The 13,677-nt window shown below is 43.9% G+C and overlaps 1 protein-coding gene across 3 annotated transcripts in view; it reads right to left on the bottom strand.

The window, feature by feature from the left end:
• ANAPC4 (anaphase promoting complex subunit 4) overlaps positions 1–13,677 on the bottom strand; it is a 1,458,106-nt gene that overhangs the window by 602,089 nt on the left and 842,340 nt on the right. For all 3 annotated transcript variants that reach the window (XM_069631855.1, XM_069631854.1, XM_069631856.1), the window contains 2 exons: positions 8,753–8,846; positions 4,156–4,253 (listed from right to left, as the gene is read on the bottom strand). In XM_069631855.1, the coding sequence (XP_069487956.1) occupies positions 4,156–4,253; positions 8,753–8,846 (192 nt within the window). The remainder of the gene's footprint in view (positions 1–4,155; positions 4,254–8,752; positions 8,847–13,677) is intronic.

Below are 13,677 nucleotides of genomic sequence, written 5' to 3'. Positions count from 1 at the left end.
TAACAATATCATGGCTGAGCCGCCTCAACGCAATTAAAATGGTAATTCTCCCAAGAGTCCTGTACCAGTATCAGATGCGCCCAATTGACATCCCGGGAAAGCACTTCTCAGAGCTGAAAGCTAAACTCTTAAAGTTTCTGTGGCAAGGGAAGGGACAGCAAATAGCTTACAACACTCTGATGAGGTGCAAAGAAGAGGGGGGAATGGGGCTCCCAGACTGCTACACATACTACTGAGCCTCCCAAATCAGGGCCCTGGTGCCGAACCTAAGAGGTGATAAACACAAGCAATGGGTAACAATTGAAAACCATCTCTTAAAACCAGTGAAACTAGGGAATGGCTATGGGCCCCAAAATCATCATTCCCAATGAAAGTACTCAACCACTATGCAATGGGATCCCTACTACAGCTCTGGTGTCCCAAAGGAGAAATGAAGGGACACATAACATGGCCCTCACCAATGAGCCATATCTGGGCGCCTCCCCCCAACCCCATCAGAAGAGAAATCCGGGAGCCACAACGCTTCCAAAAATGGCTTGAAACGGGTCTGGAAAGAGTAGGGTAAATGGGAAAAGGAGACAAATGCATTTCCCATCAAGAAATGGAAAGATACCTGCAACTAAAGCCCCTTGGACCATTCCTGTTTCTACAATTAAGGGGAGTCCTGATGGTCCTCCCCAACAGTTCTTTTGAAACCTAAGGGCGGGCCACATCACAATTGCAATTCATAGACTCACGATTTAATATTAACAGGTGAATTGATGCAATTCAAATTCCTTACCTATATCCAGGTGTATGTTCTCAGAGGACTGAGCACCTAACAATTTGCACCTCCAATTTTCTTGCACGGTTATACAATATTGACTATATTCAATGTTTGCATTTTTCTGAACGCACCATGCTTCGAATTATGGCTCCTGCCTCTTACTTTTGGAACTATCATCAAGGTACTGCTACATTTAAGTCCGAGGGGGAATTGGAGCATGTATCCTGGTTAACCTAGAATTTTAAACAGGCCATTAATAATTCACACCAACCATGGCACAAAGCCATCTGCGAAACCATTACGCTAACCCATGAAAGCACGCCGAGCTATTTTAAGCACTTGTGCCATGGGTAGGGTCCCCAGGAAGGTGGTGGGCCGCATCGCGGGAATACCAGACATCAATAAACGGCTGTTCGCTAGAAGTGTTGGGCATGAGCAGACACAGAGACCTGCTGCCATGATAGCGGGTTGCCTAGGCAACTCCCACATAACACGGACGACCCTCGCGCAGCCGCATTCACCAACATACCTTTTGGATTACCAAACCGAAAGGGAGTTACTATGGAAATACAACAACAACGTGGGAAGGCTGTGCGTAACATTTTGCGGTGAGCCTTCCCTGTGCTTTAGAAGCTTCAAAACACCATGACAACGCGTTAGCCAGTAAAGGCGCGTGTTGCCGTTCCACAACCTGCCTTTTAGAAACAAGGTATTTTTTACAGTTCTAAAGCTCTGCCACCGCACCGGTATGACTAAGTTCTTGTACTCTGCATTCCCAATCACTCTCTTATTTCAGTATAAGAATAGATTGACCAATGGCAACCTGGCGTCCACAATGAGAGCTGGTCCTTGTTGCATGATAAAGACTTGCAGTGTGCCGGAACCAATATGGCAAGGTAAGATTTTACGAGTGTTGACTCACAATTTTTGCAATGACTGCAGGCCTTTCTGGAATATTGCCTATACTTGTAGAAATACTGTCACTGCACACATTCGCCACAACTTGATACCCATCTGCTTACCCAAAAGCAATTCCAACAACCCTGCCTTACAGGACAGTATAGGAAACAGACCACTGCTGTGCAAACACTGATGTGTTGCTGATTTTTCTCCATATTTCCATACCAGGACACTACCAGGTTCCTTCCCCCCTCCTTTTAATCAAATACTATCTTGCTCCAGTAGATATACAGTGTAGGCGTCTTGCAAGTGTTCTCACACATTCCTTGGGCTTTCTAGTGATAGCTTCATTTGCCCTTTCTCTAGCTACCATTTATTGGTATACCAGGAAGACTCTGAGAGGAGGGCTGTCCCCTAATGTGAGATCCACAATTTTGGGCACACCCTCACACTCCCTGTGAGAAGTACAGGGTAACATGTGGGGTACTTTAAAATTGATGGGCAGTTTAGTTAAAATACTGAGTATCTCAAATTCTTTCCACAACACCATCCAAACACTATTTTTTCTGCCACCCCATAGGCCTCTTTTTCCTGCCCTGAGGAAAGAGTTTATGGATGCCATCACTACTGGCATGCCGAACGTACATCAATGCCCAGAAGAAGGGGCACTGCAAAACCATTCGGTTTTAAACGTTCACGTAGGCACATTTAAGGCATGATTATTAATTAATCATGACCCATTCTCCAGGGAATTATCAACTATACCTTGTAGTACCACATAACTGGCATTTTAATCAATCAATCAAGGAATCAATGTATGACTCTTATCATTTGGCCTTAGTCTAAATCTTGGCTTTTTGTTTTTAGTGTTTATAAATAATCAATGTAGGACTTTCATAATTTTGGATTTTGACTTTGGCATTTGAATTACTGTATGGGATTATATATATTTTTCACATTTCACTATGCGTTTTGTTTTTTGTCTGTATGCTTAAAAATGTTAAAATTCTTCTTTAATGCATATATATTAAATGAATTCACATTTGAGATACTCTTAGTGACTCTCTTTGCATGATACGATTCTTCATAAATAATTGTAACATATACAATATATTGAGTGGTTTGCAGCGTGGATACCTTTTTGTTTTATACATGAGTTGGGCTGCTTTTTCGTGCGTTGGAGCAAACCCATCTTTACTACTTTTAATGTGTGAGCCGAGGTAGAACAAACAAACGCTGCAAGGCATATTACACACAAAGTCTGCAAGTGCCATCTAAAGAGAGGACGGAGCACTTCCAGGAAATGTATATTTCTGGGCTTGGTGACACGCCCCCTTAACCTCAAGACCTGTCACATCAAGCGTGTACGACAGGGACTTATTTACCTGGTCGGAACAGGCTGCTCATGGCACAGGAGGGCCCAGGCAACTTTTTAATGTTTATTTTGTGATGGACTTGTGCCCCCCAGCCATGCAGCAGCGCCCTTCAGCGAGGCTGTGCCCCACAGTTTGAAGACCTCTGCCTTACAGTGTGGTGGCGGAAGGAGTACTTTGTATCCCTTATTCTTTTATTTCTAATAACATGTATGTTACTTGCATGATGTATCAACGACGAGCTGGTAGCAGCAGATACTTTCCAACATTGGCTTTAACTTTTCTGACATGCATGTTTGCACTTTACCGCATAATGTAATTTTGAGTACTATATACTTCAAAATGGCTGTGCCACACGTTTTCACCCTGTCCTTTCGTCTTCTTCCTACGTTGTTTAGGACAGAAACCTGCTGGTTTAAGTGCCATTAACTTAGTCACACAACCACATTTGTAGGAGTTTGAATGAGAGAAAGGTGCACAACGAGATACATAGGAGTGGATGCGGTACCATGAAGGGGGGAGCCTTGCAATGCACCCTGGAAAATGGGGAGCATGGTGTGTATATGAAAAGTGACACAGCAGAGACCTATAGCTGGTGGGTTGGGGAGAAGAGTTTTAAGGCGTGTGGAGACACCAGCTAGCAGTATATCCGTGCAGTGACAATGTATGTTTTCTAATTATGGACACAACTACAGCAAACAAAAGCAAATATTTATTGCCGAGTACCAGATATAGATCAAATAACAGTTGTTATTTTGATCATTATAGCTCAGTTTTCAATAGATGACCTCAACTTTCCAAATTATGCTGAATGAAAAAAAGCTACAAATTTAGCGCGTCTGGCATCTGTTATGTTCAAAAGCATTTATTCTGCGTGCTTTACCAAACGCATGTCCAAAAGCATAGTGCACTATGCCTCTACCCTGGGTAAGCAAGACTATGGGGGGTCTGCAGAAAAAAGGAGGAGCAGAGTGGAGAGGAGGCAGTAGGATACCAACGGATGACATAAAAAACGCAAACAGCCAAGAACTGGGTATAGGCTGTACATAACTAATGCAAAAAACACACCAGCCACTTATTTTCCAAACAATCAAAATCATTTGTGAAGATACTTACAGCTGGCTTTTGTAAACATTGATCAATAATTGTTTCCATCTGCCTTTTAACAAAGTGTAAAGATTTCTGAGGATGATATGGAAACAGCAAAGGACTTTCTGCAAGCAAAATAAATTATTAGTTAAGAACAACATGTATGCTAACAAATGTCAAATATTTGGGGCAAAGAGTATTTTGAAAGAGTGGTTTTGTTAACTCTTAGATACTGATTATAGTAAAACCTATGTACGATTTGATTCAATTCATCTCCAAATATAACAAGATTCCAAAGTTATTTTAGTTTGAATTTTAAATAGTGTTACACCTAAACTAAGCCATACTTTAAATCTAATTGCACACAACATTTAAAAAAAAAGTAGGGCTCTGACCTGGCCAGGCAGGCAAGATTAACAGAATAGGTGAGATGTGGTGTGGCAGAGAGCAGACTTAGACATTTATTAACAAACATTTACTTTGGACAAAAATGAAAATCCCCACAGTATTTCAGATTTACACTATTAAGAGAGATTGTGGATATGTCTGAAGCATTTTAAAGATGCACTGGATCACATCTTTGTGAAGTCCCTTTGCACATAGGCATGTTGTAAATGTTGTTTGTATCTGCAAATGTGCTCCAAAGCAGAAAGTTAAATGCAGGAAAAGACCGCTTGTATACGCCTGCAGAGTGACCATGCAGAACTTCTGTGGCTTTACAAATTTGTTCGCTGGGCGCATATCTAATACAGGGCGCATGGTTAGATCCTTTTTGGGTACAAGGAAGTACACTCAATAAATATCTTCTTTTACCTGTGACAGAGGTACGACTTCTATGGTTCCCTTTTCTTGTAGTGTCTTGACTTCCTGAAGAAGGATACGAAGATGGTCTGGTGTCAGCCGTCTTGCTCGTGGAGGTCTGAATGTTGGGGACCAGTTGAACTCTTATACAGTACCCGTGGGCCACGGTCTTTAGTACCCACTGGTCTGTAGTTCTCCCCTCCCATGCCTGAAGGAATGATGTTAGCCGGCCTCCGACTGTGGAGGCATGGGAGGGGACCCAAATATTCAGGTCATTTTGAACCGGAAGCCGTGGAGCCTCTGGGGGAAGAATTCCGGCCCCTTCCTCTACCACGACGCTGACCCCTCTGGGAATACGGAGCAGCATTTTCACTGGGTCCCTGTGGAGACGACCAATTGTTTCCAGAGGAGTACTGTTGTTGAGGGAAGCGTTGGCCACAAAAAAGGCACCTGGACCCAGATCCTCGTCTTGTAGAGGGTCTTTGTGTAATCTGGTCTAGCGTTTTCAGGGTATCATGCTTCTTTTTTGCGGTCTCGAGGGCCTCGTCGACCGTCTTCCCAAACAGGTTGGATTCTTCCATGGGTTTATTTAGAAGTGACGCTTGCGTCTCTGGCTTGAATCCAGAGTTCCTTAGCCACGCATTTCTTTTCAGGAGTGTGCTTTGAGCCATGGACCGACCAGCTGTTTCGGCAGAATCCAAAGTGTTCTTAAGTATGCTTTGGTTCACGTGTCTACCCTCAGTCACTGTGGTCAGGAGAAGAGTTCGTAGTGGTTCGGTAACTTCCTGTAGGCCTTCTTGTAGCAAGGCCCACTGAGCATCCGCGTAGCTGGCCAATAAGATGGTATTGTTGGCAATACGTGTTGAAAAAGCGGCTGCGGCCGGGTCCCTCTTACAAGTGCGTAAAGACTTTTACCTTCTTTATCAGGGGGTGACTCGCCAGTTGGCAGAGGGATTCCTGCCCTCTTTCTTGTAGTGGTCACCACCAGAGTCTGGGATGGAGTGACCTCTGATATAAAGGGGGTCTGAGGGAAAAGGACGAAAGAGTTTTTCTATTCTTGGATTAACACCTCTTGTAAGAGCAGGTGTTGATAAGGAGCAGGCCAGACGTTTTTTTTTAATTTAATTGAGGAGAGGAATAGCCTGGCTGGCCGGTGGCTTTTCTTTGAGGATGTCCTCCACAAAGTCAGCTTCAGGGACAGCTTCATCTGTGGCGAATTTGAAGTGTTCAGTTGCTTTGTGCAACATGACGTTAAACGTCAATTGATCATCCACAGGCGAGGGTGACTTGTGGGCGTGGTCTGGGGGGAATCCAAACCAAGGGCATCAAGATCTGGTGAAGGATCTGGAGACTGCCACGGCTGAGGATCACCCATATCCGGGTTTCTCCCCACCCCTCTATGGGATCATGCATGTCCTCAGGATTGGAGAATTGATCCTCATCCTGAGTGTCTGCAGGAATCTCCTCCTCAGTGAGGTCATAGGTGTATATATCCTCTTCCTGAGAGGGGTCAAAGAGTCTTGGGAATTTTGCTACAGGGTCCAAAGGGCTCTCATCCTGTGGTCTTCTAGGCGTGGGTTGCTCTGAACGGGCAACAAACCTGTCCAGCCTTTCCATACAATTTTCAAACTTCTCTGTAGTCCAAACAGAAGACTTAGAATGGTCTAGAGGTGGAAAAGGGTCTTGAAAACGCTCTTCTGTTGTAAAACGTCGAGATTTTTGTCTCAACGTCGAAGACATCCCTTCCTCACCCTCTGAAAACTCCTCCTGGGGGACCGACAGAGGTGGAGCGTCCATATGCCCCTCTTTCGGCTTATGTGAGGGTTCCGGTACTCCCCTTAGTCTATACTTGGATCTCGATGGATCCTTGGCCTTATCCGTATGCCTCGAAGAATCTCGTGACAGCCGTTTCTGAGAATCGGCGGAAATAATTCTCGCTATGCTGTCGGCGACGTCCTCCGCAGATGGGAGGCGCGTAGCTATATATATATATATATATATATATATACACACACACATACACACAATTCTAGCAAATATAAGGGTGCAGAAGGAGGAGACTGAAACAAAGGTGGCATGCTTGTTGGCAAAATCTTTTATTTAGTACAAATAAAGAGAAAATATAGCTATCCGTTTCTCTAAGAAGGTTTCCATGCCTCAACTAAAATACTAAGGGTCGTGTCAGAATGTCTGTAAAGTACTGCCAGGGGTAATAGCGCTCTTCCCCTGGCCCTTCACATTTACTCTATCACAATTTACAACACCAGGAGGTATGTCTCCCTTCCCCTAGCCTTTTCTCTGGTTCACTCTACAGTTCACACCACCAGCAGGAATGTCTCCCTTCCCCCTCGCCTTTTCTCTTGTTCACTCTACAGTACACAACACCAGGGGGGGAAGGTCTCCCTACCCCAGGACGTTCTTATGTTGTCTTTACAGTTAAGTTCACAATATAGACTTTGCGTAGCAAACCTGGTTCACTAACCTGCAACGTACTGTGACTAAGGAGAGGGTTAGTGATGTCCTTCTCCCCTGGTGGTGGGTCCCAGACCCTTCTTGATTCCTCACAGGTTGCCACTAATATACCTAGCTCACTACCCTGCCAGGTATTCTCTTGGCTCCATTTACTTAAGGCAGTCTCTGTATTTCTAAATGGGTCCCAGACCTTGGTTTTGGTCTTCTCGTGCTCTTCTGGTTTCCCCCAACAACCCTGGAAGCTTTGGGTTAATTGCTGGGTCTTCTCTGCCCGTACGGAACACTCCTGCTGCTCCGTTCTGTCTCCCTCATGCGCTCTCGCGGGTTCCGTGCTGGCTGCAGTGCTCCACAGCGGTGAAGGCTGGAGGCTCTCTCCACAACTGCATGGCTTACATTCACCTGGTTTCTATTTCTCCAGCTCTTTGGCCTGTCTGCTGATTGAAGACCAAAAAGGCACACCCATTGAGCAGCTCTTGTGACTTGGTCTACAGCCCCTGCTCACGTGGCATATCTTCCTTGCTCGATGATCCTCAAAGGAGGGCTTAATTGTTTGAACTGTCCTTTCCTTTTTATAGCCAGTAGCCGAATACCTTGTTTGAGGAAACTAGACCACTCTCTCTGGTTCTGCTTGGCCTTTAGTATGGCTCAGCACCTCTTGATTGTCTCAGTAGTTAGGGGATACATGTCCCTTGAGTCCACACTCCTCCTCGTCCCAGTATTTCCTATACCAATAGCTTTGCATAAACATATTGCAACACTTGGGAAAGTGGTGGTGTGGGATGGAATGTGTGTTAGGGTTAGGTGGGCTATGGGATACCATGTTCTTCCCAGGTTGACATTAATCTCACAGGGGGTTTCCCTCCCCATGAGATCCACCAGCTGAGTCCCACCCCAGGGGGACTAACAGGTAGCAGCCTCATGTCCCTGGTCTCATGGGAAGGGGCTACAACAGGGTAGAAGTGACATAAAGGGATTTGTCACACAAAGAAAATGTGACACTTGACACGATTACTAATAACTTAGAAATAACAGTAATGAGCTTGATACAATCTTATCTGACCTGATGCCAATTTCTTTTTGGAGAGAATGCAAATGTATACAATGATGTCCATCCTTTAGTATCTTTTACAGGTATCCTCACTGAGTGTCACCTGGGCCTTGAATACATTTTTATGAAAAGCTTTGCATTTTATACTTTAAATGTGCAAACGATCTAAATGTATTAATCTTCTTGTTTAACATGATTTAGGTCAACAAATTTTTAAGAATATTAAGAATTATTTCTATTTTATCGTTTCTGTTTTTATGTATTTGTTTTAATGAAAATCTAAAATAAAGCAAAAACACACACCTTTCAAATGAATGCTGCTCTGTAGGAAATTAAACCACTGGTTCCCTTCCGTGTTGGGTGGCGACATTAGGGTATCATCTTCATCTTTCAAATACTGGGATAAAGAAATCAGAGTTAAATAAAGGCATTTAATCAAATATGAGCATTTTGATCTACATATTGCTATACTCATGCTTTAAGGCAACAAGGCAACACTTTATAATATAATTCCTTTATAATAGCATCACAATTAAATAATTTTTATTTACCCTGGAGATATGTACTCCTACCCTGTGGTAGAACTATGGCAAGAACCATGTACAAACCATAGTCACCCATGGCTATCCAATGAGAAACTGAATAAACCTAGTGCGCCATTGATCACACAAATATTGAGTGAGTATAATCTGCAGACTCCTGGGATGTTCAGTAGTGTCAGCTTTTTGTTCACTTTACTTTTTTTGAAATATATTTTAAAATGTTCTTACAATTCATATCCATCGTACAAAACAATCAGCTGTTACAGTCAGTCTGAGCAAACATTACAATTGGTATCCGTACCTATATAAACTGAGCATTATTCAAGTAGAGTACCCAACATACAATCCTCACATCCCCCCCTCCCACCTCCCTCTCAGCAAACCCCAAGTTCACGCTCTTCACAGAGCTCCTCTCATTCAGGATGGGCGCAAGTCCGCTGTAGTAATCAGCTCATTAAGTATTTGTCCCCAATCCAACCCTCCTTATCCCACCTCAGATTCTCCCTGCCTTCTCAAAATCTCTACTTCAGCCATCCCCAAACAGTGTGCATCCCCAGCCCGAGATTGCACCGTGGGGCCTCTGGGGTGTTTCCAAGATATCGCTATCCTGCACTTGGCCATTATTAGTAGGAATGATACCATTTTCTTTCTCGTTTTTGCTCGTTTCCCTCCAGGTACCAATCCCCACAAACATATATCTCTGGGGTACACTCATGTGTGTCTTAGAGTTGTACCTTCCCATCACCCCCACCCAGTAGGTTGTAATCACTGGGCAATCCCAGTTTATATGCCAGAATCCAGCCAATGCTTGCCCCATCGAGGGCAACAGTGTGGGTGTTTTGCGGGTTGATCGCGTGGAGTCTGGACAGAGTCATGTATACTCTATGCAAAAAATTGTATTGGATGAAACTAAAATGTGCATTTCTGGATACCTTATTAACCTGTTACCAGATGCGAGTCCACTGATCACCCTAAATTTCATACCCCATGTCCCTCTCACATTTTTCTTTGATCCCCAACTCAGGCCTCTGCTTCTACTTGCCTATTCCCCTATACAGTGTAGAGATGGAGACATTACTTACTGTAATGATATTTTTAAGGATTCTTCTCCGGCAGACTCATCTGATAGATTTCCTCATCCAGCTCTGCTGCCCAGAAACATTTTTGACAGGGGGCGTTGTGGACCTCGACTCGGCCGTCGATCCGTCTTGCGTGGTGCTCGATCCTCGGCTCCAGACGCGATGTCAGGCGTTATATATATACCACTTCACTACACCCCATACCTCAGTTCCCCCCTTTTTTTACTTGCTTGAATGCTGCATAGGAAAAACAATGGGAGGCAAAGCTAATCAGCCTGTTAAAAATGGAACAATGGGAAACAACAAAAACAAGTGGCTAGCCAAATGGAATCGGTCATCTCAAAGCCGTCACCAGGCGTCCCTTTGCGTGGATGGAAGCGCAAAGCCATACAAACTTTCTGAGCAGGGATGGATCGGTGGGGCGATGAGGAATCTGCATGAGAAGAATCCATTGAAAGGTCATTATAATAAGTAATTTCTCCTTCAATGGATTGCTTTTCTCCTGCAGATTTCTCATCATGATAGACTCCCCAAGCAGTTAGGATGACGGAGCTGGGCAGAAAGTGTAAGTACTGCCCTACCAATACGTGCATCTGACACGCTGGCAACACCCAGACAATAGTGCCTGGTAAATGTGTGCAAGGATGACCTTGTAGCAGCATGACAAACGTCCCTAATGGGGACTCCCCTCTGTAAGGCTGTAGAAGCTGAGACTCCTCTTGTGGAGTGTGCCCTGATTCCAGAAGGAGTTTAACAAAAGAGGGATACCGCCAACAATAAGTTGATCATACTTCTAGGTTTGTATGATTTTATATTTTCAAAGAAGTGTTTTGGCGTAGACAAATCGCCATGCAGACCCATCCGCAGTCTGAGATGAAGTAAACAGGGTTACACTAACACAAGACATTTAAGGTAGTACAAACCAATAGTTATTATCAAAACTTGAGTCATGTAAGTTCAGTGGACACCATATTAAAGAAACACAAAATTGCAACGCCACAGTTGAATACGTGGTTGTTCAAACGGAGAATAGTGCATAGCATGATTTAATATAATTGCGAAGAACACATACTTAGTTCACTTAGTAGTAATAATACAAACAGAAAAGAGATATTTTCTTTTTTTTTAATATAAAACTTTTTATTGATAAATCAGAGACACACATAAAACGCATACATATGTCTATACACATCCGCATATCGTAGTCAAGGTCTTATCATAAACATGATCATAGGAACAATCCTCGTAGACATCACAAGTCACCACACATGTAGGTGTTCAGTCCCACGCGTCTTCCCACTTTCCCCAAATTTTCCCGGCTTTAGCTGGGCAGCCACTTGCATTGTAGACTCTGTGTTCCAGAGCCGCACACATGTCCATGTCGGCAGTCCATTGGCCTATGGCCGGGGTTTCCGAGATACCCACTTTTGGGCAATATTGCGTTTTATCATGACTGCGGCCGTAGATAGGTACAGTCCTTCCCACGTATTAGCAACGTTCTCATCTGGGATGCCCAGGAGCAGTATTTTCAGATTTAGTGTTATGGTGCGGGCAAGAGTTTCAGTTAATCTATTACAGCATTGACTCCAGAAGAGTTTGATTCGGGGGCATTCCCATAGGATGTGTATGAAGGTGCCCTCCTTATTGTGGCCCCGTAAACAGTTTGGACTTAGGGCCCGTTTCCAGCCATATAATGCTGTTCTGGGGTAGTAGACTCGATGCAGTATTTTGAGTTGAATCAGGCAGAGTCAGGATGAAATCCCGATTTCTCGCGGGTGCATTAGTGTTCCTGTATCCAATTCTCCGGTTCTATAGTTCCTACATCACGTTCCCATTTCCCCTTGAGATTAGATAGCTCTGGGGTAGCAAAGGCTGTAGAAAAGAGATATTTTCAAGAAAAGAAAAATGTGTGTCCTCAGAGAAGTCCTTATAAGGGTCTAGCTGTAGTCAAATGGAGACCAATCCTAGACGGAAGCTCTTTACCAGCATATTGGTAGCACTCCGTGATGCAAAGGATAATCCATCGTGAAAGAGTCTGCTTTGTTACGGGTACACTCTTGCAATACAAAGAGGCCACAAACATCTGGTCAGATTTTCGGAACTGCAATGTCTTAGTGACGTAAAAGCTCAAGGCTCTAAACGGTGGAACTGTTCCTCCTCAGAGGAGTGCTGTGGAGGGTAGAAGACTGGTAACTCTATGGACGGAGAGAGGTGGAACTCAGAAACCACTTTCGGGAGAAAGCCAGGTCTGACTTCTAAGATAAACTTTTTCCTGAAAAAAGGCAGGAATGGGGGCTTGCAGCACGATAATTGAAAAATATACTAAGATTAGGTCAGGATGTCTTTATGTTGTTTCCTGGATTTATCGAAGGCTTTTGATTCTCTAGATAGTGCAATTCTGTGGAAAAAATTAGGCTAGGGGTTCCTGCGGGTTTACTTAAATTAATCCAACTTTTATACACAGATACATGTGCGGTTGTAAGATGCCCAGGCTTGGCAACCTACTCTGGGAGTTCACTACCAACAAAGGGGTTAGACAAGGATGACCCTTGGCCCCATTAATGATTATTTTGTTTCTATCAGACTTTGACCCATATAATTCAATAGCCAGAACTAACCCCCCCGGCTATTAATGGAACAAAATATGGGGCATTAATGTACGCCGATGATACAGCTTTGCTTGACCTAACACATAGGGGTCTTCAAGAGTCTTTAAATTACGCAGCTACATTTTTTAAGGAGAATAAACTCAAACTGAACAATTTGGTAACCCCAATAAGAAGAATGTATGGGCAATAAATATTGTAAATATTGCAGTGGTCAAGACTTACAATTATTTAGGAATTCTGTTCCATCAGAGTGCTCCTGGTCCGACCATATCAAAAGGACGCTAAACCAAGCTCAAACGGCCCTTAGAGGGTTGACACGTTTTTACTATAATTATGGGGACAAGAGATTGGACAAATGCTTAAGGGTCATGGAAATCAAAATACACACATCTGTATTAAATGAGTTTGAAATATCGGGCCATTCCAACTGCACAAGGCTGGACGTGGTGCAGAACTAATTTTTAAGGAATATAGTAGGGATTGGCCCTAGTGCACCAGGGGACACTCTACGAGCAGAACTTGGCGTTAACAGTATAGCAGTTCTAACGGAGCGTAGGTTTTTGGAATTGTGTTTTATGAAGAACAAGTTACTTACAAAACTGGTAACGTTCTTTCGACTGGATGTTCCTCCAACATATTCCTCATCTATGACATGTAATGTCCACAGCTGTGCGGCTTTGGAATTCTTTTCGGCAGAGGGCGTCCTTGCGTCGATCGGGTCGATGTCCCTCGAAGGCGTCCGTCGAGGGTGAAGTCATCAGATGTTTTAAGTAGCACGCACGGCGCCCGTAGCCTCAGTTCATGTTTTTTCCCCCTCACACCATGTGTGGCACACATGCCCAGAACCCAGCATCGACTGCACTTAGCCTTGCGGGACGTAAGTTGTAACGGCATGCTATGGAGTATTCTCATTCAATGGCTAATTCCCTTACCTAGCGAGTCCCTCAGCAGCTTTGCTGGATTTCTGGAGTTAATTTTTTCCACTTGGTAAGAGTGTG

Source organism: Ambystoma mexicanum, chromosome 6q (genome assembly GCF_040938575.1).
Source record: "Ambystoma mexicanum isolate Mex_15411 chromosome 6q, UKY_AmexF1_1, whole genome shotgun sequence".
Lineage (NCBI taxonomy): Eukaryota > Metazoa > Chordata > Amphibia > Caudata > Ambystomatidae > Ambystoma > Ambystoma mexicanum.
This window is presented reverse-complemented; position numbering and strand designations above follow the sequence as displayed.